This window comes from Podarcis filfolensis (assembly GCF_964270895.1).
Source record: "Podarcis filfolensis genome assembly, chromosome: 12".
NCBI lineage: Eukaryota > Metazoa > Chordata > Lepidosauria > Squamata > Lacertidae > Podarcis > Podarcis filfolensis.
The window spans coordinates 45342474-45369677 of record NC_139614.1 but is presented as its reverse complement, the minus strand read 5'-3'; the positions used below and the strand labels follow the sequence as shown (position 1 = coordinate 45369677).

Sequence of the window (27204 nt, the reverse complement as noted above, 5' to 3'; positions counted from 1 at the left end):
TTTGGGCGTGTTTTTTTTTTCTTCTTTTAAGGTGTAGAATGTGCCTTGGAAGAGAGGGAGAGCAACAGGGGAGAGCAAGGGTAGGCAAGCAAAGTCGTTCAGAGTAGGGAGAAGTATGGCATAGCGGGTGGGCACGCTGGGTAAGGGGCACAAGGCACAGGCAGTTGGTGCCATGTTCTTTTATTTAAAGAATAAAAGCTTTACTGAGTTAAAATAAACTTCTTCATAAACAACATGGTTCCAAACAGTTTGACTGAGATTACATACTGACTCTGTTCACAGCTGAGGCAGACAGACTCTCACGAAATCTTACAGAGAGCACAAAAGAGAAACTGGCTGGCTAAGTCACATGTCAGAGTGACTCAACACTTAGCAGTTAGGCCTGAATAACTTTAGTAGGCCCAAATGACTGTGCAGTCCCAGCACTTCCCAGCCTGCTTTGCTGCTTCTGCTCTCATGTGTCTTTGTCACATGACAGTGCCTACCTGTGCTCCAACCTGGCGAATTTTGGGTCAGCCAGTCCTCAGTTCTGCAGCTGTCGTTGTCGAATGCCAAGTCAGCTCTTAGTAAGACCTTCCTCACCCATAATCTGATTGTGGATGAGGAGACTGATCTGGTCTGTATAACCGAGACCTGGGTGGATGAGCAGAGTGGGTTGGTCTCAACCAGCTGTGCCAACCTGGGTACTCAGTGCAGCATCAGGGCAGACTTAAGGGTAGGGAGGTGGAGTTGCTGAGATGTATAGAGATTCTCATTCTCTCTCTCTCTCTCTCTCTCTCTCTCTCTCTCTCTCTCTCTCTCTCTCCAGGCTCTCTGTCCAGTTGTGGGAGATCTAGAGTGAGTGTTCCTGGCATTGGGCAATTGGGACAGATTACGGATTCTCTTGGTTTACCGCCCATCTTGCTGCCCAGTAGTCTTCCTGCCTGAGCTGACAGAGTTGGTCTCAAGAGTCGGTGTTGAGGACTCCCAGGCTGCTGGTTTGGGGAGACGTCAGCATCCACGTGTATGTGAGCAATTCAAACTGATCTTCTTGGAAATTTCCATCTGTACTTTTACAGCTGCACTGAAATACTCTCAAACTCAGCAACAACAGCATACGAGTCATATGCATCTGCTCTTTCATCCACACACAAAAGATTTAATGAAACAACTTATCAGGCAACCATGCGTTTCCTCCACACTCCAAAACCTCAGAGTCTGGGTGAGCAGACATTATATTTTTATTCTCAGACTTTATATTTTCAAAATATAAGAGCTGTCTTCTACCAATCCATTACCCTGGAATTCATCAGCCATTGTGCTTCTTAATCCGTCAATGTATTTAAATCCACATGGAATTTTAAATCCTCCACATACCCTTGGGGTAACTCACTGGGCACTTATTCATGCTCTGAGAAGTAGCCTTTCATACATGATGACTCTCTCTCTCTCTCTCTTATCATTAAGAACCAGTCTGTAAGTCATAACAAAACTTTGCCCTTTGTGGAAATTTACTTTCCCCAAAACAAAAACAACAATATGTTTTGCCAAGAAGTGAACTTACAACTTGGAGAGAACAGACTTAGTGGGATTTCCCTAGGTGCAATCGGCAGACTTGTTTTACTCAATATTTGCTTTTGCGAGATCTCTCTTCAAGCGAATGCCACTGTACAAGCCATTGTTGAGAGCTAATTTGGAATGTTTTCTACTTTGGGCCATACTTGCTTTGCAAAGGAAGAATGAAGCGTAAAGTTGAGCAGCCAACCACAGTGAGACTCCCTTCCTCACTTGCATTGTGTTACTCTTTCATGTCAAGGCTCACGCACAAATTGGGTTGGACCCAATGCCTGGGATTTGAACCTGAAACCTTTTGCATGCAAAACACAATTTCTAGCACTGAATGACAGCCCCACATCTCCCCATATACATATGGAAACCTTTTGCCTGTATAGAATACAGCCTTGCGACTTGAACTCTAACTAAATCTTGAATCATTTAAAATTAAAATGTAGAAGAGTTATTGCATGCAGCAACCCACGTGTAAACAGGATTTGTGCTTCGTAGCCATGTTGTGGCAGGAATGGATCCTGCAGAGTTCTGTTACCTGAGAGCTCAAACGAGCCTGTGGTAATGATTATTAAGAACACTGCAATTTAACTTCATCTGGCTCCAATCCATTTTCCCCAGACTTGTTTCCTCTAAGGCTTTATTAGCTACTGAACATTCATAAGCTTACTTCTGTTTTGACAAGACAGCAAATCTCTGCTTGCCACATTTTGCGCACCTACCTTCCTTCTCTTCCTTCCCCACCACAAATAGGTGTGAAATTTAAACCTTTTAACTCAAGACAGATTCAAGTCCAGACCAATTTATAAAGCAGATGACACTTTGCAAAAATCAATTTCGGTGGTCAGACTATGAAGGTCAATGGAAATTACATATCATGAGAAAGGTAACAGGAACGTAGGAGTGAAGAAGGGATCTGTTCACAGGGGCTATTATGGAAATGTGACACCAAATAAGGCTTTAGTAGGGGGGTGGGTCTCATTTCAAATACATGCTGGCTCCACCCACAACAGAGGCAATAAGAGAGTGCTTCCTTATCAGAATTTGCCTTTGCCTGTGAGTTATACGACACTTCCGCAGCGTTTCCATATTAAATGGAAAACATTCATACATTTTGTTGTTGTTTAGTCGTTTAGTTGTGTCCGACTCTTCGTGACCCCATGGACCAGAGCACGCCAGGCACTCCTGTCTTCCACTGCCTCCCGCAGTTTGGTCAAACTCATTCTGGTAGCTTCGAGAACACTGTCCAACCATCTTGTCCTTTGTCGTCCCCTTCTCCTTGTGCCCTCAATCTTTCCCAACATCAGGGTCTTTTCCAGGGAGTCTTCTCTTCTCCTGAGGTGGCCAAAGTATTGGCACCTCACCTTCAGGATTTGTCCTTCCAGTGAGTACTCAGGGCTGATTTCCTTATGAATGGAGAGGTTTGATCTTCTTGCAGTCCATGGGACTCTCAAGAGTCTCCTCCAGCACCATAATTCAAAAGCATCAATTCTTCGGCGTTCAGCCTTCTTTATGGTCCAGCTCTCACTTCCATACATCACTACTGGGAAAATCATAGCTTTAACTACACGGACCTTTGTTGGCAAGGTGGTGTCTCTGCTTTTTAAGATGCTGTCTAGGTTTGTCATTGCTTTTCATACTCCAGCACACAGAAGTACTCTGATCATGACATCTGCTCTCAATATCCACCCTGATGCCAAATACCTTACTGTGGTGAATAGGATAATCTCATTTGTTTGCCATTTTTGTATCCCGACTTAAATCATTGTGGGCTAAACTGTAATCGGTGGTTGAAGAGGGACCTTTCCCTTTCCTTTTGTGAGCCACACTTAAGAAAATTTGGGGTGGGGAGGTGGTGCTCTTTAGCTAGAAGGGGGAGGGGAATCAAGGGGTAGTAGAATTTGCAAACTTAATGAAAGGGAACTCTTCAAGCACCAACTTACGCATTCTGCTTGTGAAAAACAAGTTGCAAGTGCGCCGACCTGCCCCCGCAATCGAGGGGGCAGGCACCAGCTGTGTGCACATGCTATTTGATGTGCTGACGTCACTCGCGCATGCCACACAGTGGGCGCACATGACATACCATGTCACACAACATGCACACATGTTGTGTGCACAGCCACCATGGGATTTTGAGGGGCCCCAAGCCACTCCCTTGAAAATTTGGGGGACCCTTGGCTCCTGGCCTCCTCCCCCAGTAGATGGTGCCCCTGACAAGTTGGATAACCGCATCCACACAAGCAGAAATTTACTACCAGCAGAAGAGGAGAATAGTGTTCAGGTCAATCATGTGCACTGATCCTTAAAACAGTGTTATACAGCTATCACCACTAGGAAGAAATGAAGATTGAGGGAGTTTTAACTGCCAGCTTCTTGTATCTGGGGGATCATATAGTTTGATGCCTGGTTCGCCACATGCTGCTATGGCAGAGCAGTAGTAAAGTATTAGGAAATATTTCTTCCACAAACAAAACTTTTTTACTTTTTTTTAGAACACATACAATATATTTCTTAATAATCCATTCCCTATTATGGATTAAAACTGATCTGCAACCTGCAATGCAATTTATTCCAAATTAATCTCATAAGCATTGGGCACACAGGATGGTTGTTGACCATCCACAATCGAGCAGGGCGGGGGGCAGCCAAAAAAATAAAAGACTCCCTGGGACCGTTTGCTTCCTTTAACTTAATCTGGAGTCACCAGGCACAATGGGAAGAGGAACAGAGGCAAGAGTAAAATAAGGCTGTAGAGAGTTGTGTGCTTTGGAGCAACAAAAGCATGAATAAAACTGGAAGGAAGCAGGACCATCTGCAATCTCTTAAATGCCTACGGATGCAACAGATGGTGAAAGTATATAGACCTGGTGAGTGTAAATGTTATTAATTTTTAAACCTCTTTAATAGCGAAGTTGTTTTATGATGGTTTTATAACCAATGACGCCCTCTACTTTGGAAGGGTGGGGTATGAACTAGATAAGTACACAAAAACTGGGGAAATTTGAATCAATTATTTTCGGGCTTTGGGAGGTTCACTACGGGTTTGGAACCTGTAAGTCTGTAACTTCCAATTTTCCCCAAAGCTTTGCAAAGATTCTGCAAAGTGTTGAGGTTGAAGCGAATCCCATCCTTTCCCAAGAAATTCAGAAATATATGAGTTCTTCCTACTACATGCTACAGAATGAATTTGCTCTCCAATGATTATATAAGGTTTCGTTGCTGGATTTGTGTGGGGGTTTTTTTAAGTGACTTTATTTTCCCACTCGTAAAACACAGCCAGGATTTATTTAGCCAGAAAATATCATAGCGCTAAGTAGATATCTCTGCCGATTCCTGGAAAACAAGAGATGTGTAGTCAAAGGTTTCATAGAATCAACGTGTGACCTTCAACCTTCTTTACTTCTGCAGCCTCCTGATCATGTGCTTTCCCCCTCTGTATCAATTTTCTCTTTCCTTCCTCACCCCAGTCTTCACCCTTTCCCTCATTGACCTGTATCACCTTCCTCCAGTCTTTCTCTTTGCACTTCCTTGATCCATTTCCTTTATTGAGCTTTTGCCTTCTCCTTTCATATGCCCCTGCCTTCCCTACCCCTATTTTCCAAGGCCTTTCTGCCAGTGATGCCCCTAGAATAAGTACAGATATGCGCAGTACAAGTGGAATTAGCCTGCCCACCCCAAGTTATTAATATACATTGCTGACTGAGAGGATACCTTTGGAACAAACAATGACTTGCCATTGTTGAATTTTAATATTTCAGTTTGTTGTGTTGTTACCACTCTTCCTTTCCTTAACTCCTTGTCAGGGCTGGAGTCAAACATGGGTCAGCAAGCAAGGAGCAGAGTTTGTCAGAGAGGTTATTCAAAGAAACAGCATACAGCTCAGCAACACTTCCCAGTAAGTCTTGCCCCTATAGAGCAGTTGTCAGAACTGACGGTCTCTGCCTCCAGCTCCCTCTAAGGCTCCTCCTTTCTCAGATGTTTCCCAAGCAGTCTCAAACTGTGTCTGGACGGCTCTAATATCTGTTCTGCTCGATGCATTACTCTGTTTGTCCTTGGAGAGAATCAAGGAGAGGCAGGCTCCCTGTATTATTCTGAAGGCTCTTGCCCCCACTCCTCTGCTTCATCCTCTGAGTCGGAAATGCTCTCTGTCACAGGCTCTCCCTCTTCACAAAACCCTGTTGCCCCTTCAGCATCCAACAGCTCTTCCTACACTTCTCCCTCTGACCTCTCCTCGGTGTTCCACCACCAATCCCAGGGCTCTGAGCCTTCCTCCTCTGGGGTTTCCCTTGAGGGTTCCCCGGCTGCTACGTCCAACCACTCCTCATCATCCATCCAGCCAGTCCCCGACACATCAGTGGAGGCTAGTCGATTAGGGTGAGTATTTCCATCCCAATGCCGATTAGGGCCTTTACCGGTGCCAAGCTCTGAGCTTTCATTTTTTTAAAAAAAAGTCTCTAGCTCTTCTGGAAGGAAAGTTATGAAGAATAACTTATGCACATTTAACTTGTACGCTTTTGGATTTACTATAGGGGACGGGCGTAGCATCCATATCATGGACTGAGGTCAAATTCTGCAGGAAGGACCAGCATACAGGGAAGTTATCCATTTTGAACACTTTCTACCCAAAATAAAATGCTGAAGCAGCACCTGAGAGGATTTGCCAGACAAATGTCTATACTGAAACTGTTAACTCACCCCTAAGATTAGCACCAGTGCTTACTATGGATCAGTACAGGTTACTGAAAGGTCACTCAACAAAAAGCAGGAGTGACATATTTGTTCTAACTACAGTGGTACCTCAGGTTAAGAACTTAATTCGTTCCGGAGGTCTGCTCTTAACCTGAAACTGTTCTTAACCTGAGACACCACCTTAGCTAATGGGGCTTCCCACTGCCGCTGCACTGCCGGCGCGCGATTTCTGTTCTCATCCTGAAGCAAAGTTCTTTTTTTAAAAAAATAATATTTATTACTTTTAAGATTACAGAAAAGGAAAAGAAAAAGAAGAAAGACAAAAGAGAAATACAAAAAAGAAAAAAACAATACAATACAATATATAAACAATACAAAACACAACCTAAACACATTAAACTAAACTAAACAAAACCCTAACCCACCTTAACCCTAAACAAAACAAAACAATAACCATTTAAAAACATACATCACACCTTTTCCATACTCTATCTTTCATTCCCTTGTTTCCTCGACTTCCTCTCACCTCCCTTTTTGTATTCCACTTCTATTAATTGTTTCAGCAAATCCTTTCCATCTTTCTCTATTTTCTGTCATATTATAAATAATATGAGAAGCAAAGTTCTTAACCCGAGATACTATTTCCGGGTTAGCAGAGTCTGTAACCTGAAGCGTCTGTAACCTAAGGTACCACTGTACTGATAAGCAGGCTGCCATTTTGACAAATCTTCAAAACTATCACAAATCACTTCTTTGGGAGCTTTTGAGGAAAATATTTGTCTCTGCTCTATGACACAATTAAAATACCTGGTCTTCACAGTACAGTGAAGCAATTTCCTTGAATCAAGGCTCTGGAGCCAACAAAAACACACACACTGAGAATCCAAGTGTGAATGAATCACCTCTGACATCTTTCTAACCATACTGCTGAGTGCAATCCCCCCCCCCCGCCCCCAGTTACATCTGAAATCGCAAAGTGAAAAAGAACTCCAAGCTATTAACCTCTGTGCATGAATATGCAAGACCCCTTTTACCAACAGAGGGTTCGTTTCTGCTGAAAGGATTTTGTTCCTTTATTATAACCACTTCTGCTAATAAAATTCTGACAAGCAGCAACCACAATGTACAGTTTCAATAAAGCAAGAGATGATTATAGGAATAAACTATAGGTATTAAACTATAGGTATTTAATATAGGTATTAAAAATTAAAAAAAGCTTTGGACTCCAGATATCATTTTTAGTTGCGTTCTATTGCTTTCTTTATCTCTCGCGAGCTGTGTTTTTGTTTTAAAAGAAAAAACTTGCTTACAACTGCATAGCTTTGACATCCTTGAACTATGAAAATGTCAAGAGTGTCTATGTTACATATATTTCCATAATTCAGAGAAATTAAACCTCTACTAAATTTCAGCTGGGGAATTGGTCTTGATAATAAAGGAATAAGCTTTGCTTGCTCCAGGCCTCTATGCTGCAAACCTCTCTCTACTCTATATTTAATCTTAAGGTCCTTCTCCAAACTGACACTAACCATTGAATGTAACTTAACCTTACAGCTTCTCTTCCAGCTGCCTGTGCTCTAGGCTCTACCACCACCCTTCTTTGCTTCTTGCTATCACACTGCTCCTTTCCGCATATCAGAAAGAGCAACTGGACCACGACAGACCACTTGGCCCCATAATCTACCAGTTAACTCGTCTCTCTTATCATCTCCCTCCATTCTTTTACTCTCCAGTCAAAGCACACCCTCTTCAAAGCCACGTTACTTAAGGCTACTTTGTGCTTAGATTTAGAACATACAGTAGCAGCTGGGATAGCTCAGTTGGTAGGGGGCATGAGACTCTTAATCTCAAGGTTGTGGATTCGAACCCCACCTTGGGCAAAATATTCCTGCATTGCAGGGGGCTGGATGAGATGACCCTGGTGGTTCTCTTCCAATTCTATGATTTGGTGTACGACTCTGAAATGTATGGAGGGGTGTCTACACATTTCTTTCTGGTGAGAAGCATGGGGTCAGTCATGGTTCCTAGGCAGGGGAAATTATATGAACCTACAGAAAAATGAGCTAAATAAATAGAAGTTGTTGTTAAGTGCATTCAGCACACCCCTTTGGTAGGAATAGGGAACCTGCAGCTCTTGATTTGTTGTTGGACTTCAGCTCCCATCTACTTCACGCAGCATGGTCTGTGGGCAGAATCATAGGAGTTGTGGATCAGCACCATCAGGAGGTCCACAGGTATCCTGGCCCTCCACCATAGTTAGAAAAAAACATATGTTTCCAATCCTTCATGGATTGGATAGCTCAGTCTGTAGAGCACAGTACTCTTAATCTAAGGGTTGTGGGTTTGAGCATTGCAGCGAAACTTGTGGTCCCTTCCAACTCTACAATTCAATGAGTCTAGGTTTTCTGCTCAGAAGGTAAACAGGGCATTATTAACACACTCAAAAGTTTTATTTTCTTTTATTTTTTAAAGGACTGAGGAAAAACTTGGACAAGCACAGCCGTTTACTTAAAATATCCTGGTGACAACTATCTGTTCCGGGGTCCCTTTCCCCCAGCAGCCTTACATTACAGAGCACAGCAGCATGTATTAAATTGTTCAGGCAGTGTTTCTGAAAGCCAAGGTACAATAAGCAAACTTGAATTCCACAACCTTTCTACCTATAAACAGAAGAATGTTCCCAGCATAAATTGTATCAGCACCACACTGACCAGGGCTCAACTGCTTAAACGAAGAGATGCACGCAGCCCAATCCTAGATATGTTTGGCAAGAAGAAAGCCTTGATGAGTTCAGTAGAGTTTACTCCTAAGTACGCATTTGATTTTAGCATTTGTCTCGCCTACAACAGCAGTGCTACTTCCAATATTTACCACAGGAAAATTGGGCCAAGAATCCTAATGTACAACATTCATCATATTTTGCACTGTGAAGCCTAATATTCAAAGAGCACATCTGTAAAACCATTAATACTGCTACTAATGTACTCTGCAGTCCACAAGGCCACCAAAGGACAGTGAGAGAAGTAGATAAATGGCCTTCATTTTATGTATTTTCACAGGAAATGTGGAAGCTCTGGCTTTTCTGTCAAAGCAGTTCAGGGAGATAGTAGCTAACAAAAAAAGCATTTGGGTGACTTTAAAATAAAAGTTTTTAAAAGATATCACACTGATAAGGTCATTTTAAATTTTACTCTTAGCTTTGAAATGGATGCTGTAGGTTTTACATTATTTGCTGTTCTAGTATTTTGAACTACAGACACTGTTTCTTGGATGTTACTGTGAGCTGCTTGGATGTCTAGCAGACCTAGGGGCACATACATTCGAAAAATTAAATGCCGTATTTTTTGCTCTATAAGACTCACTTTTTCCCTCCTAAAAAGTAAGGGGAAATGTGTGTGCGTCTTATGGAGCAAATGCAGGCTGCGCAGCTATCCCAGAAGCCAGAACAGCAAGAGGTATCGCTGCTTTCACTGCACAGCGACCCCTCTTGCTGTTCTGGCTTCTGAGATTCAGAATATTTTTTTCTTGTTTTCCTCCTCCCAAAACTAAGTGCGTCTTGTGGTCTGGTGCGTCTTATAGAGCGAAAAATACAGTAAATATTTCAGTATTCACAAATAACCTATTTTAACCATTCTATATTTTAAACACACATATATGCACACACACAAACACAAATTTATACTTACTCCTTCTCTGTCACAATGTAGCCATATTCATCCTCTTCAGAAGGCTTGGCATCTAGCTGAAGGCCTTCTCCCAATTTTTTCTGAGTTTCTTCATAGACAGTTTTATCCTGAATCAAAGTATTCTTAATCCAGTGATGAAGCTCAGTCAGCTCTTTAGAGTTAGGTTCCGACTCAGCTTTCTTTTCAGCTATCAACTCCCTGGAGAATGTTTCGCTCTTCACATTTTCAACCCCAACCTTCACTTCCTCGGAGGAAGAGGAGGAGAGATCTAAATCCTCCGACTTCTTCATTTCTGTTTTAAAAGATTCTTTGGACATAGGCTCCCTAAGAAGATTTTCAGTTGTGATATCCTCATTCAGGAAATCAAGTAGTTTTTTACTCAAATGGTTCTCCTATATTACAAAAACAAAAACAAACAGTGTCATTCATAACAATTTTGAACACGCATTAATGGGGTAAAGGTAAAGGGACCCCTGACCATTAGGTCCAGTCGTGGCCGACTCTAGGGTGGCGGCGCTCATCTCACTTTATTGGCTGAGGGAGTCGGCGTACAGCTTCCGGGTCATGTGACCAGCATGACTAAGCCGCTTCTGGAGAACCAGAGCAGTGCACGGAAACACCGTTTACCTTGCTGCTGGAGTGGTACCTATTTATCTACTTGCATTTTGACGTGCTTTCGAACTGCTAGGTTGGCAGGAGCAGGGACCAAGGAACAGGAGCTCACCCCGTTGCGGGGATTCGAACCGCCAACCTTCTGATCGGCAAGTCCTAGGCTCTGTGGTTTAACCCACAGCGCCACCCGCGTCCCTCATTAATGGGGTATCTATGTAAAATTCAAGGACACAAAACTAATAGAACCCTGAAGCTATACTAAGTACATGAGTAGACACTGTTGTCCACTTATGAAAGACGAAAACTAGAAATCACTTTAGCCTGGGGTGCAACTTTTGACAGCTCTTAGATTGCAGCTTAGAAAATGTTGCCTGTATTTTCCCCGAAACTGCTTTTCTCTTGTTAAATTTGACTGATCTTAAGAGGCTTCATCTTTTGGAAGCACTGAAGTATGTCTAAACCTAAAGCATTATCATTAATTTCTTTTTGCCCAGCCTTATTTTACACGAAGCAGCCCTAGACATCCCTGTTTGACTCAGTTCAAGTCTTCCTGCTGACAGTGGCATGAGGCCACCAAGTCTTTCCACCAAGTTATGATTTCAAATTCTGGGTCTTTCAAATCAGCTAGCCTTGAGATCTAGAAACAGCCCCATCACTTAGTCTAAATTCTTAACTCTTAGGAGGGGGGAACTGTCTAAGACCAAATTCTGGATTCTTCTTCTGCTTTGTGTTTCAGAAACATGACTTGAAATTCAATTAAAATCTGCTGTGAAGTTCCATTCCCATGCAACTTGATAGGTGGTGTTAAGAGCAGCACAATAGGGACACGGGTAGCGCTGTGGTCTAAACCACTGAGGCTCTTGGGCTTCCCAATCGGAAGATTGGCGGGAGTGAGCTCCCGTTGTTCCCATCTCAGGTGCTGCCAACCTAGCTGTTCGAAAGCACGCCAGTGCAAGTAGATAAATAGGTACCGCTGTGACAGGAAGATAAACGGCATTTCCGTGCCACCATGGGCTGCATATAAATTTAATAAAGGAACAAACTAGCAAATTAGCACACGTATCTCATACGGTTTTTAGAGGTGAGTGAAAATGCTACTCTGAATTTTGCTGGTGCATTCACAGGTGGTGAATTGGGGAGGGGTGGCATTCACTGATTTTGGGGGGTAAAGGAGCAATACTGGTGAGTGACAAAACATAAATTTTCCCCTGCTAGCTGCTGCTAACGCCCCCACTCCCACTGTCTGAAATCCACTGATGGTTGCAAGTGCACCTCCGTCTGTGTTCCACTGTTGTCACTGTGTTGTAAACTGAACCTCAATTATTTTTATTACATTATATTTAGCATATCTCGTATGACGAGCATTTGGTGCGATGGATTGCCGATATTTATATTTAAACATGCAATTTACCTCATTTTTAGTCCTGGCATCTTCATTCTGTGCCCCTTCATCTGTGGGAACATTGAACAAGCATGTGTTGTGGGACATTATAGAACATTACGTGTGTAATGCAGACACTGCTGTACTGGCTTTGCTTTTCTATAGATTGTGGTGTTTTTTACTGTACATTAAACATTAAGATGTTGCCGCTGAAAGGCGAAAGTAAAAGCATAGATCAGGTTTGTCACTTTGACTCCATTTGGACAGCTTGCTAATGGAAGATCAATGGAGGCAGTACTGTAAGAGTGCATTATATTAATTAGTTCAATAGTATGGCGGCGAATTTACCTCTGTTTACCAGTGCCTTAAAAAAAAATAATCAATACCATGTTTTCTGCTAGCATAGAAATAATGGCTACAGTGATAAATGCAGAAAGGCAACAGATTTACGTTTCAGGCACTTTTCAGGGAAAAATGGATTTCATGTGCTCATCTAATCCTTTATTTTAATAAAGTAGGCACTTCAAAATAATGGTTTTTCGGTTATTGTGACTACTCAGAGGTAAATACGGGATACCAAATTGCCTGTTTTAGGACAGGAACAGGAAGCCTTTGTGAGGCTTGTAAGCATGAAAAACAGATTTTTGTGCATCTCTCACATGAGTCACAAAATGACCTAACAATGGAGCTGTTCACATCTCATTTTTATCCACAGCAATAAACTCGGACACTTTTAAATGATCCACATGTAAATCAATGTGCTGCTTACATGTTTCCTGTCACATGCATCTGCATGCACCTATTTGATCAATGAACACGAGGTGCTGTAAGGCTTAATAAGAGGACTAATTACCTGTGTGAGAGTGGGACGAGGAAACTGAATTTGGGAACACACAGGCCACTCTTACTGGATGGTACATTTTTTTTAATCAGGCCTCAAAACTATGAGTTCTCCAAAACAAATTAGTACCATGTCTGCCCTACTTTTCCTGAATGGGTCATAGAATCATAGAACCATAGAGTTGGAAGGTACCATGAGGGTAATTTAGTTCAAACTCCTACAATACATACTGATGGCTAATTATTTTAGCAGGTCACTTAAATGCAGTGTCTGGTTCATGAGCAGTGCCGGATTTACATATAAGCTAAACAAGCTATAGCTTAGGGCCCCACTCTCTTGGCCACCCCCCCGAAAAATATACTTCTTCTTAATTGTATTTCATATCAACAATTACTTTGATAAAATACACATTTTGTTATGTGCAAATGGCTTTAGATACCTATTAGGTCCATAAATTACCATATAGCATATATTCAACACAAAAAACAGTGACGATTTGTTGTTGACAAAGGACAGCTGGACATATAAAGGGCCCCATTACCTCCAGTAGCTTAGGGCCTCATCAAAGCTAAATCCAGCCCTGTTCACGAGGTGCATCTAAATTGTTTACAACAGTGCTATCGGTTAACCAAGTGAACAATTAAGCATCATGAAAATGCAGCTGTATCTTAAGGTGGCAGTGGCGGAATGACTTAATTGCATCAGTTTGTTGCTTAGGACAAGGGTGGGCAACACACAGGACTCCAAAGCCCAGTCACCTTTTCCTACAATCAGCCATCAGCTGGGTGTCCAGGAAGAGTGTACTGTTCCCACACTGCTAATAGCAACAGTAATATCGTGCAAATATGAAACACTGGGGAGCAGGCTTTAACCTACCCACAGTACTCCCAATCCAAGGAGGTTCACTGCCCCTATGTTGATAATAGCTGCACAGAGACAGCAGTTTGCAATTTTAATGGGGAGGTAGATGTGTGGGAATTACATTCCCCAAACAGGTATCTCCTCCTTTAAATCATGGAGCAACCTGCACTCACCTAATTGCCCACAGAAAGTTGGGATTGCGTGAATAGCACCCATCCCACCCTGTGAACACAATATAATCATGGCAGGAGGAAAGGGAAGCTACATGAACAGCCCTACTATTGGGCAAAGTGGCATAATCTCCTCAGGGAACAGATGCTGTGGGGCAGCAGTGGAACCCCCCTGCGTGTTCCTCCTAAGCCCCTGCCCCCTGGGCTGTCCTCTCATCTGTTGGAGGACAGAATTGTGGGTTACACAACCTGTCCCCGTCCCCTGAACTCGCTTGCTGTGGTGTTGGCTGCTGTCCTGTCACTAGTGCTGAAGTAAGATTCGGCAGCCAGGCTGTTTGACTTCAGTATGTGGAATATGCCAGGGAGGAACCATCTTGTCCTTCACCTCAGGCAGCAAAATATCTTGGTCTGGGAAGCAAACGGTAAGGCAATGATAAGTGGAGGGGAGCTAGCAAGCAGCAGGGAGAACAGGGCAGTGAGCCGGCAGTGGGACAGGTGAGCAGGTAAGTTCCTCTTTGCATCTTTGTGCAAGGTTGTTTTAAGACTGAATTCCTTTAGAAAGGAAAGGAAAGCTGCCATGGTGGATAAAGTACCTTGTAAAGGGTAACCGGCGCTCATTAATCCCATCTCATAATCATCTTTTCCTTCGGCATCCACTCTCTTCTCTTCTGCCTCTCCTCCAACCTTCCCAGCGGCATTCTTCTTTTCTTCATCTACATCAACAGCTTGAATGGCATCAGCAATGATATCTGCCATCTCGTCCAGCTCTAGCGGGCTCAACTTATCTACATCCACATGATGTTTCTTCAGGTCCCTCAGAACATCCTGAATAAATATTTCTTGGGAAGGGAGGGAGAGAGGGAGGAGAAACTTGATTACTTATGAAAAGTCTGATGGTATGTGCAAGGAAAAGAGAAATGAAGCATTGTAGTCTCTGCTCCAGTCCTCAGAAGGAGCTATTTAATTATCTATGAAGTCTCGACTACATTATTCTGTGCTAATCTGTATTCATAAATATAGCCTTGGTAATGTTTTCTCCTCTCTCCCCTCTTATTCAAATGTGTTTATTGAATAGTTTCAATGTTACTAATTCATGGGATTATCTTCTTATATGAATCAGTAATTAGATCACTTTTCTCACTGGACATGCCTTGCCCTACTGAAACAATTGATTTGGGATAAATTAGTGGCAAAACTTTTCCCAGACCAATATGGCTTATCCAGGAAGGCCTGTATCCTGAGGACAAAAAAAGTATTTATTTTATCACATTAGTGGTCTCTCCCTCCCCTCCCCATTACAAACCTTATATCAAGACTTCCTAACAAAATCAACTTATGCTGTACTAAAGCTGCTTAACTACAGAAATAAATTATGATTACACTCAGTCAACCATAATGTAGTTTTTGCAGGGTAAAAATAGAGGGCATATCAATATAATTACATATAAGAAACATGCAGTCTGCTGAAAAAAATAAAAGGACCAGAGCTATTTTTCTACTAGGTGTCTCCAAAAGAAGCAGAGGCTGTAAATAAATCACCACCACTGAATTATGAAGCAGCAATATCAATTTGACTTACCCAGTCACGTAAAGGGCTTAACTGGAGGGTGGGGGAGGCAATGGGGAGATCTCAAGAGTGTCATGGCCCATCCCTGTGAAGTCTATCCAATACTGGCCATGAAACAGAGGACTCTCATCAGAATCTTATCATTCTACCTGACACAAATTCCCAGGTGGAGCTTCCCACAGACCTACCTCCCAGCCTCCAAACAGGACAGGTGGTTCAACGAACCAGTCCAAATGCAAGGTGCACCAGCCGACAAAATTGCCTTAAAACTCTCCACTCAGAAGTTCCCAACTTGAAGAGACAAGGAGCAGCTTAGAGGAGATTGCCATGTTTTAAAACTGTCATGGACTGGCTGGATGTGGAGGAGTGCGGGGAGTGGGGGAGGCACCAGCCAAGGAATCCCCAGGGGAAGAAGGCTCAGAGCCAATGGATTGGTGGTGGGACAACGATGAGTCATCAGAGAGGGAAGGAGCAGACAGGGAGGAGGAGGAGGTGACAGAAGCAGAAGAGGTAACAGGGTTTAGTGATCAGGAAGAAGCTGCAGCAGAGCACAGTTCAGACTCTGCGCAGAATCTCTCCTGCTGTGACCAGCTCCCCTCCCTTCTGGTCTCCTGGAACACACAGAGAAATGAAACAGGAAGAGTGGAAGGTTGTTGTGCCCAAACGAAGCCTGAGACTGCGTGGGAAAGACCCTGGAAAGGAGGAGTCCTAGTGGGCCCTGGGAAGTCCTTGCAACTGCTTCATTGTGGTAAGACCTCCTGGAAACCACTAGGCTGAGCTGTGGTTTGTTTCCCTGAATAAAGAGTTAACTTCACTGACCTCGGGTGCATTATTGCTTTGTTGGCGACCTACGCTTGACTCCCAGCCCTGACAAAACTTCCTATAATTTCAAATTAAGCCCTACAGTTTTCAGCCACCAACATGCTTGCCCCAATTATATTTGGAGCCATATTGCTGCTGCCAACAGAATTCGCACATACAGATATTCCAGGCGCTGTTCACTGTGGTACTTGCTAAACAACCATTCAGCATTAACCCAGCTACTCACTACCAGATAGCCAACTGCTTGGTGGGGCTTACCTGTCTTGTATATGCAGGCTCCTGCCTGCCTGGAAAGGACAGTTATTTTTTGTTGCTGAAATATAATTTAATATCTAATGATATATCCATGCTAATTTACATTTATAATAATAATTTATATTTTTATGACCTAATCTTCATCAATATCAGGAAATAAATATGCCAGTGGCTTGTCTTTTAACACAAGCACCCTGATCTCATTTGTTTATGCTACAATACAAAATGTAAATAAATGTTTTCTGAACTATATTGGATCTTCTGTCTGTTCAAATGAGAGTTTTACTTTGGAATGAGTGGCGCAAGGAGAAGAGGAAGGACTAAACAAACAACTCTAACTTTATCTGCAGCCTCACAGCGTAGATCTTCTGTGCCGGCCTTGCCTTCCACTTTGCCTCCAGACATAGAGGCGGCCTCCCTAATACAGGCAGGGGAGGGTGAGACAGAGGAGCTGCACCTGGGAGATATGGCTTCAGGGACAAGTAGCTCTGTCTTGGAGAAAATTTTGGAGAAACTGGAGGCTCTGGACAAGAAGGCTGATTTGCATACAGCTAAAATTGAACAGAACACAGAAAGCTTGAATAAGCTGACTGGACAAGTTGCACAGAATGCCCAGTCTATTGGAGAATTAAAGGAGGCTGTAGGTGAAAATCGTAAACTGGCTGAAGATACTAGTCAAAGATTGGAAGAACTTGAGAAAGAAGTAAGACCACTCAGCAAACAAGTTGGAGAACATCAGATTTACTTTTTGATGACAGAACTGCGAAACAGGGAGACCAACTTGAGGATACGGTCAATACCAGAGGTGGAAGAAGATAATTTTATTGAATTTCTAACTAAGGAATTTGCCAAGTTTTGGAAGTTAGAGGAAAAAGACTTTAAAATTGTATCTGCTTTCAGGCTTGGCAGAGTCAGAAGGACAGAGAAGCCCAGAGATTGTTTGATAACACTGAGATCAAAGGAGGAAAGGGACAAGATTTTGGGCCTGCACTACGAAAAGTCACTAGACATTTTGGGCAAGAGAATTGAAATCTACAAGGACATTCCTAAGCAGTTGCTGGACCTTAGATCTAACTACACGGAATTGGCAAGACTGTTGAGAAGCAACGCAATTATCTTCAGGTGGGAGTTTCCACAAGGATTATCCTTTACCTACAGAGGGAGAAAGATCAAAATCAAAACAGTGGAAGATAGAGACAAGTTTTTGGGAGCACACGGAGAAGACCTCCACAAAGGACTTGGATTGCCAGCGCCAGAACTTCCAGGGGAGCCCGCCCCCTCGGATCCTCAAGGACCTGAGAACAAGGTACCACCCCAGAAAGAATAACCAGACCTATCCAGGATGTCTCTGCAGCTTTTGAGCTGGAACATAAATGGCTGTAACAGTCCCGAAAAAAGGTCTAAAATTTTTCATATTTTAAAAAAGGAACAATTGGACATTATATGCTTACAAGAAACACATGTGATTAGGCTCCATAGAAAGGTGTTAATAAATAAAAGGCTTGGTCAAGAATTTATATCATCGGATACAGTTAAAAAGAGAGGTGTAGTGATCTATGCAAAAGAGAGCCTTTCACCAAAATTTCTCTTTAAAGATGAAAGTGGAAGAATCCTCGCAATAGAAGTACAGTATCAAGGAGAAAAAATTTTGATATTAGGAATTTATGCTCCAAATGAAGGAAAATCGGATTTTTATAAGAAGTTGCACGAGACCATGCTGGATTATCTGGATTACAACAACGTCATCATGATGGGGGACATGAACGGGGTCGTATCAACAAATATGGATAAGTCACAGAACCAGAACATTACTAAAGAGGGAAGACTACCTAAGACCTTTTTTGAAATGACTGACAATATGGACTGGGTTGACATCTGGAGAGTTAGAAACCCCCTGGGAAGAGAAGGAACATTCTTTTCTGAAGCTCAACTGACTTGGACACGAATCGACCAAATATGGATAACTAGAAGTCTGGCACCTAAGGTGAGGAAGGTGGAAATCTGCCCCAAAACATGCTCCGACCATAACGCCTTGAGAATGGATATGACATTGATCCCAATCGGCTCCTTTAGATGGAAGATGAATGATGGCCTGTTTAGAGACCAAAGAATTGTAAAGAAGGCCCAAAAAACCTTAAAGGACTATTTTGAGATTAATTTGAACACTACGGTGGAAAAAAGAACTATCTGGGATGCAAGTAAAGCTGTGATGAGAGGGTTCTTGATTCAACAGAATTCCTTAAAGAAAAGACTGCAAAATGAAAAGAAAGATAAAATTCTGGAAAGTATCAAAGAGTTGGAGAAGAAGTTAAGATCTAACCCGAAGTCCCAACCGATTCTGAGAGAAATTAAACTTTATCAGGCGCAATATTCCAAGCTGATAAATCAGGAAATAGAATGGAAGATTAAAACAATGAAACAAAAAACTTTTGAATCGGCAAATAAATGTGGGAAACTGCTAGCTTGGCAGTTGAAAAGGAGACAAAGATTAAATACAGTAACAAACTTAGAGGTTGAAGGAAGGAACATTCAGAACCCGGGAGAGATTAGAAAGTGCTTCCAGAGGTATTTTAAAAAGTTATATACTCAAGGGCCACAAGATGAAATAGAGATTACACAATTTTTGGAGAGAAATGGATTAGCAAAGCTGTCAGAAGAAAATAGAACAATTTTAAATGGCAAAATAACACGACAAGAGATTGAACAGGCCATCCTGAGTCTGAAACAGGGCAAATCACCAGGGCCAGATGGACTGACCTCTAACTACTATAAGACATTGAAGGATTATTTGATACAACCTTTGTTGGAGGTCAGTAATGAAATAATGGAGGGGAAGAAGGCGCCTGAATCGTGGAAAGAAGCATTTATCACATTGATTCCAAAGTCAGAAACTGAAAAGACACAACTCAAGAATTACCGTCCCATCTCCCTTTTAAATGTGGATTACAAAATATTTGCAGATGTTTTGGCACGAAGATTTAAGAAAGTTTTAAGTGAGATAATCCATAAAGACCAGGCAGGCTTTCTCCCGGGCAGACATATGTTTACTAACACAAGGAACATCATAGACATATTGGAACTTTTACAAACAAACATAAACACTAAAGCAGTTTTAATTTTTATAGACGCGGAGAAAGCCTTTGACAACATATCTTGGAAATTTATGAAGGGGAATTTAAAAGAAATGGGAGTGGGACGGGGGTTTGAGAACGGGATTGAGGCAATATATTCAGAACAAAAGGCTAAACTGATAGTTAACAATGTGGTTACAGAAGAGTTTAAAATTGAAAAAGGTACACGACAAGGCTGCCCGATTTCCCCATTACTGTTTATTTCGGTTCTGGAAGTGCTCCTGAATATGATTAGGGGGGACCGGTTGGTGGAAGGGATTCAGGTCGGAGCGAAACAATATAAACTTAAAGCTTTTGCAGATGACCTAGTTCTGACATTACAGGAGCCGGAGTCTAGTTTGAAAAGAGTACTACAACTGATTCAAAACTTTGGTCGAGTGGCAGGATTTAAGTTAAATAAGCAAAAAACTAAAGTTTTGGGGAAAAACGTGACAGATATTGAGTTGGAACAGCTTCAGAAAGAGACAGAACTAAATGTGGTTAAAAAAGTTAAATACCTAGGGGTAAACATAACAGCAAAAAATCTGAGTTTATTTAAAGATAATTATGAAAAATGTTGGTCAGAGATTAAGAGAGACTTGGATAGTTGGTCAAGACTAAAACTTTCTTTGTTAGGCCGAATAGCTGCCATCAAGATGAATGTATTGCCAAAAATGTTATTTTTGTTTCAGACACTGCAGATTGTAGACAAGACAGAGTGCTTCCGGAAGTGGCAGAAAGATATTTCTAAATTTGTCTGGCAGGGCAAAAAGCCCAGAATCAAATTTAAAATATTAACAGATGCGAAAGAAAGAGGGGGCTTTGCCCTGCCAGATTTAAAGTTGTATTATGAAGCTGCAGCTTTCTGCTGGTTAAAAGATTGGTTACTTCTTGAAGATACGGATGTCTTGGATTTGGAAGGTTTTAATAATGCGTTTGGATGGCATGCATATTTATGGTATGATAAAGCTAAGATAAATAAGGCCTTCAAGAACCATATTGTCAGAAAATCAGTTTTTAATGTCTGGACAAAATATAAAGACTTACTGGAGAATAAAACTCCGAGGTGGCTGTCACCCCTGGAGGCTAAGGCTCGGAAAAGAGCCAATATGGAGGCCAACTGGCCAAAATATTGGGAGATAATAGAAAAGGATGGTGACAACTGGAAATTGCAGAGTTTAGAAAAGATGAGAGACAAAGTGCGAGACTGGTTACACTATGCTCAGATTAAAGAAGTGTTTAAAAATGACAAAAAGCTAGGATTCCAAGTGGAAAAGTCAAAGTTAGAAACTGAACTGTTAGAACCTAAGACTAAGGTACTTTCAAGAATGTATAACTTGCTGCTGAAATGGAACACACATGACGAAATGGTAAAATCAACAATGATAAAATGGGCGCAGGATATTGGGTATAATATTATGTTTGAAGATTGGGAAAGGTTGTGGACCTCTGGGCTGAACTTCACTGCATGTAATGCGTTGAAGGAAAATGTGATGAAAATGATGTATAGATGGTACATGACCCCTGTTAAATTGGCTAAAATATACCATTCGTCTGATAGCAAATGTTGGAAATGTAAGGAAAATGAAGGAACATTTTTTCACCTCTGGTGGACCTGCCCTAGAGTGAAGGCCTTTTGGGAGAAGATATATAATGAATTAAAAAAGGTGTTTAAATACACCTTTACTAAGAAATCAGAGGCCTTTCTCCTGGGTATTGTCGGCCAGAGTGTGTTAAAAAAGGACAGAACATTCTTTTTGTACGCAACAACAGCAGCAAGAATATTAATTGCCAAGAATTGGAAAACTCAGGAGCTACCCACTGTGGAAGAATGGCAGATGCAACTGATGGACTATATGCAATTAGCCGAGATGACCGGCAGAATTCGAGACCAGGGAGAAGAAAGGATGGAAGAAGACTGGAGGAAATTTAAGATTTATTTACAAAAATATTGTAATTTGGCTGAGTGCTGAATTGGATGCCAGTGCAGACAATTGTCTACCATTAAATTAGATTTAAGGCTGAATTATATGTCAAACCAAATTAAGATTATTAATTAAGATGAGTTAAATGATAATTTGTTTGAAATTAATTTAATAATGATGTAAGTGTATGCGGGAGGTGTGGGGGAGTCCCATGTAACAATTGAGAGATGTTAAATGGACAATGATAAGTGGTGCTTATCTAATATATGCTTTATTTGAAAACTTCAATAAATATATTATAAAAAAAAAAAATCAAATGAGAGTTTTAGCTGCGTTTTGTTCTGATGTATGTCAGATGTGGACAGAGTAAAGGAAATGAGTTTATCAATGACCCCAAAGAACATAAATGGAAGATGACATCTGAGGCAAGATGAGAAAAAGCAGAGATTTTTACAAAGAAAATCAAACAACAGACTTCTGAATGTGTTATTAACAGATGTTTTCAAAGGAGAAAATATTAAAAGATATTGGAGATGAAAAATACATAAAGTAAACAAAAGTAAGTGGAGGAATCTGAAAAGAGATAGCCAACAGTGCCAAAATATAGGTAATAGACTGAGAGCATTTTTACCCAGTCCAGAATGAAAAGTAACCCATTGTTTCTTGTTACGTAAATAAGTCTGCATGAGCTTGGGGTGGTCACTAACTCCCCTCCCCTCCTCTTTTGTGAAATGAGAAGACCGCACACAAATTATTTTAAAAAGCATATCCACTTCCACTTTTGAACTTACAAAAAAAAAATCTTTAAAATTGTTGTTTTTCATTGGTTTATTCTGTTTGTAAACCACTTGGAGGTTTCTTTGGGGGGGGGGGATTACAATCAAGCAGTATATAAATATTAAAAAAGGTAAAGGGACCCCTGACCATTAGGTCCAGTCATGGCCGACTCTGGGGTTGCGGCGCTCATCTCGCTTTATTGGCCGAGGGAACCGGCTTACAGCTTCCGGGTCATGTGGCCAGCATGACTAAGCCGCTTCTGGCGAACCAGAGCAGCGCACGGAAATGCCGTTTACCTTCCCGCCAGAGTGATACCTATTTATCTACTTGCACTTTGACGTGCTTTTGAACTCCTAGGTTGGCAGGAGCAGGGACGGAGCAACGTGAGCTCACCCCGTCGCAGGGATTCGAACCGCCGACCTTCTGATCGACAAGTCCCAAGCTCCGTGGTTTAACCCACAGCACCACCCCGCGTCCCTTATATAAATATTAGGAAATAAATAAATAGCTGAACATAAGAGAGCTGAATTCATTTCTGGGATTCATAGTGCTCCTTATATCATTCAAGGGACTTAGGCCCATCTTCCTTTTCTACCCAGAATACGTACACTGCCTCACAACCCCTTCATCAAACCCACAAGTTGTGGGGGGGGGTTGGCAACTAAGCCAAAGAAGGCACAAACTGGCTTCTGCCACCATCCACGTGATCTTGAGCCATTTCAAAGGCTGCACCTCCTACCTCCCGAGAAAAATATAACGGCAAGGAGGAGACCAACCTAGTCCCATCCGTCAGCCAGTTAAGATGCAGCTGCCCCAATTCTCGCTTTCCTCTTCCCTCCCCATTCTTTTTTCACTCTTTTGCATCATCTCCATATCCTCCAACATTTCTCGAATGCAAATAGGGATGTCCTATTCCATAATATGGGACACGGGTAGCGCTGTGGTCTTAACCACTGAGCCTCTTGGGCTTGCCAATCAGAAGGTCGGCGGTTTGAATCCCCACGATGGGGTGAGCTGCCGTTGCTCGGTCCCTGCTCCTGCCAACCTAGCAGTTCGAAAGCACACAGTGCAAGTAGATAAATAGGTGCAGGAAGGAAGGTAAGGTAGTAGATAAATAGGTACAGGAAGGAAGGTAAATGGTGTTTCCGTGCGCTGCTCTGGTTCGCCAGAAGCGGCTAAGTCATGCTGGCCACATGACCCGGGAAAAGTATCTGCGGACAAATGCCGGCTCCCTCGGCCTATAAAGCGAGATGAGCGCCACAACCTCAGAGTCGTCTGCAACTGGACTTCTCCAATGAAAATAGGGACATCCTACGATAGCTTCCAACATTACTCCGATTAAAATAGGGACAGCCTAAGGAAAAGCTGGACATTCTGGGATCAAATCAGAAACTGGGACAGCTTCTGTAAATCTGGGACTGTCCCTGGAAAATAGGGACACTTGGAGGGTCTGAGCCTGCAGGGAAGGACTGCCTTATCTTGTAAAATATGCACAGCACCCATAAACATTGTAGGCACTTATAAATGTTAATAATAATAATAATAATAATAATAATAATAATAATAATAATATATTCCTGGTAGACAAACCCAGAATGAGTTGTTTATCTTTTTGTTACTTTGGGTGATTTGTGCCACTTATATATATATATATATTTAAATGCTTTAAAAAAATTACTATAATGAGCCCTATTCATTTGAGACATGGTGGGATAACATTTAAATGAATGAAACATTTACATTAACAGCCATAATTACATACTTCTATATAAAAGCACCCCATGGTGCAATCAAGCTTGCAAATATAATCACAGACACTAATGACCCACAAGCCTAAACTTATCTACTTTAGTCATCTGTGGCCTAAATGCTGTGAGGCAGGTAGAAAGAACTGTATTTTGCAAAACGTCTGTCACTGGTCAGAAGCAACCTTTTCTTTACTTGACTTGGGTGAGTTGCTATTTGCAAGTCTGGGGTAAATTCTGTTGAAAAACCAAGTGGGTCGTGCCATGAGAAACCCCATGGTGGACAAATGGTTTTTGCCCCGAAGTGGAAGGAAGAGAAAGCCCCAACCAATGAAGATTGGATAACCAAGATGATGGACTATGCCGAAATGGCAAAGATGACCGTGAAGAGCAGGCACCAAGATGATAATTTTTTTAGTAAAGAGCGAGAAAAATGTATAGAGTACAGTGTCTTAAAGATCACTGTAGATATTTAAAAAGGTCAGCAGGATTGTTATAACACTTGTAATGTAATAAGACTAAAGTTAAAAAAGGATACAAAATGAATTTGAAAAATGTAATTGGATGCAACAGAAACAATAGATAAATATTGGAAACCAGGGGAGGTTGGGGGGAAGTCCGGGGATTAAAGTAATCTCAGATGTGCAAAAACTGAAAATGATTTAAATGTATAAGAAGACTGTTAAAAAATGAAAATGAAATATTTTTTAAAAAGAAACGCCACTGTGCATCTGTACTGGCATAGTGAATATTGGCTGAAAATAATGCCAATATATTTCACATCTGGCAACCAATGCACCCCTTTGGTTTCAGATAGTATATGGGTAGATGAGTCTAAAATGCCCAGGACACAAATTATCATGGCCCTGTAGCAGCTATGGTGGCTCATTTACCAGAAGTAATGTATTTAGCATTAACCCTAGAAGTGTATACTTGATTCTGATCAGACATAAGAAACACCTGCTGGATCAGGCCAATGGCCCATCTAGTCCAGCATCCTGTTCTCACAGTGGCCAACAAGGATTTGTCTATTCTATCCATTAAGGTCTGGAGGTAAGCAGATTGCAGGTCAGTAGGCAAGTTGGGAAACAGGAGAGCAGTCAAGTAGACAGGCCATCAAAGCAGCCAGCAGATAAGTGGGAATGGATGGCTGGAGAGCAGCTCAGTCCGCACCTGAGTGACAGGTTGCTCAGACTGAAGATATTCTAATCCTAGAATTAGAAGGAGTATTAGGGTAATCTTGCCTTTATGGAGCTGGTAGCTGAAATGCCACCATCTGGCCATTGGCAGTGGTGGTGTTTAAGTAGAGCAGAGAGCATACCTGAAGGAGCATCTCCACCCCCCCATCCAGTGCCTAGATACTGAGGTCCACCTCCAAGGGTCTTCTGGTGGTTCCTTCACTGCAAGAAGCAAAGTTACAGGGAACCAGACAGAGGCCCTTCTTGGCACTGGCACCCTCCCCATGGAACGCCCTCCCATCAGAACGTCAAGCAGAACTACACAACTTTTAGAAGACATCTGAAGGCAGTCCTGTATATATGTGCTGGAAGCCGCCCAGAGTAGCTGGGGAAACCCAGCTAGATGGCTGGGGAATTCTTCTTCTTCTTCTTCTTCTTCTTACTACTACTACCACCAGGTGCTCCCTCCAATGAGAAGCTACCACAATGGCACAGAGATTATGTCCTGAGGACCAGAGATCCCAGTTTGAGATCCTTAGATATTTACATAGCCTATTTTAAACTCCTATAGCGTACAATTGAACAGGTCAATTATGAGCTCAGTATAAAGCACCATGTAAGTTTAATATTGCTGTCTGGTGGGCTTTCCCCTCCCTCCCTGCAATTGGGTTCAATCCAGCGAAAACCTAGACTGCTGAATAAAAAAACCTGTTGATAAAACCTTTCCATTTCAGTTTCATTTGTTTTCAACTCATTTTCTTTTCTTTCATTCTATCATGTCTTATCTCCCTAGTTCCCTTCCCTAGGTTTCACAGTCTATAGGAAAGCACAGTCGTAATCTCAAGCAAAATGAAAATAAGGGGGAAAGAAATTCAACAGGAGAAAATGAATGGCCAGCAGCCCCACTCCAGAGTCCACTGAAAGACATTTGGCAGATCTTTCTGGTTCATTAAATAAAGCAAAGATAGAGAAATGGTCTGCATTCTGTGAAGTGTGTTGTTTCTCACACTGGGCAGTCACTAGGATGCTAGGAATACCTCCTGAAGATAAGCTTCTTGTTAGAGGAGACTGACATCTTAAGGAAAACTAAGCTGAAAATACGAAGCATTGCTATTGCCCGACAACCACTGAAGATAGAAGCCAAGAGCAATCACAGGCACAATTTGAAAAATATGGCATAAGTATACTGGAAGATTCGTTAGAAAATGTTTGACTGCTGGCAACAAGCTAAGAAAACACTTGATTTGTGAACAGATATTAAAGAGAAAGAAACTATTTGGAGGGTGGGAATACTTTTCTTAAATGGTCAACGTTGTACCTAAACATGTTGCTCTGTAATGTTTTGCCTGCAGAAGCCAAACTGTTAAAATCCAATGCATTTTGCAGCATATTGTTCCCTGTAAGTTTTAAGTATTTCTTCTCTGCAGATTCCTGCTAAGAAAGGTGAAATAGGGCAGTGCATGATAATGAAATCAGCATGGACCTAGTTTGCTCTAGCAGCAGTCCTACTCCAGATCCGTGCAGGGCCACCTGGACTTGCATTTACATTAAAATTTGTTTTTTGAAACCTATTATCAGGCAGCCGCCTCACCATGAACCCTGTCACTTCGGGCATGTACACACTGGGCTCTCTTCTGTCTAAATAGCAACAATTCAATAGTGTATGAGATTTGGGAGCAAAAGAAAAACACGAAGGAGAAGACGGTGAGAAACAATATGTAAAGCACGGTATGTATAATGCTTCAGGTTTCTACGAAGGGAGGATCCTGGCCAATGGTCAACAATGATGGGAGCTGTCATCCAAAACATCTAGAGAGAACCAGGTTGGCAAAGGTTGCTCTACACACCAACATTACCTACCTTCCATTAATAGAAAACTCCACCTAACACTGCATATACCTCCCCAGAAGGGCTGACAATGATTACATCGTATTTTTCGCTCTGTAAGACGCACCTGACCATAAGACGCACCTAGTTTTTAGAGGAGGAAAACAAGAAAAGCCCGCAAGAGCCGCAGACACACTCACTTGGCGCGGCTCT

The 27204-nt window shown here is 41.9% G+C and overlaps 1 protein-coding gene and 1 long non-coding RNA gene across 2 annotated transcripts in view; one reads left to right on the top strand and one right to left on the bottom strand.

The window, feature by feature from the left end:
- Positions 1 to 27204, bottom strand: part of PTPRN2 (protein tyrosine phosphatase receptor type N2) — a 601734-nt gene that overhangs the window by 387849 nt on the left and 186681 nt on the right. Inside the window, exons 7-9 of the mRNA XM_083579333.1 lie at positions 14379 to 14624; positions 11944 to 11984; positions 9921 to 10312 (exon numbers count right to left, since the gene is read on the bottom strand). Coding sequence (XP_083435459.1) covers positions 9921 to 10312; positions 11944 to 11984; positions 14379 to 14624 — 679 coding nt within the window. The remainder of the gene's footprint in view (positions 1 to 9920; positions 10313 to 11943; positions 11985 to 14378; positions 14625 to 27204) is intronic.
- Positions 485 to 26414, top strand: LOC310746342. The gene is made up of 3 exons (XR_014540653.1): positions 485 to 566; positions 809 to 1007; positions 25958 to 26414. It is a non-coding gene; the product is annotated as an uncharacterized lncRNA (long non-coding RNA).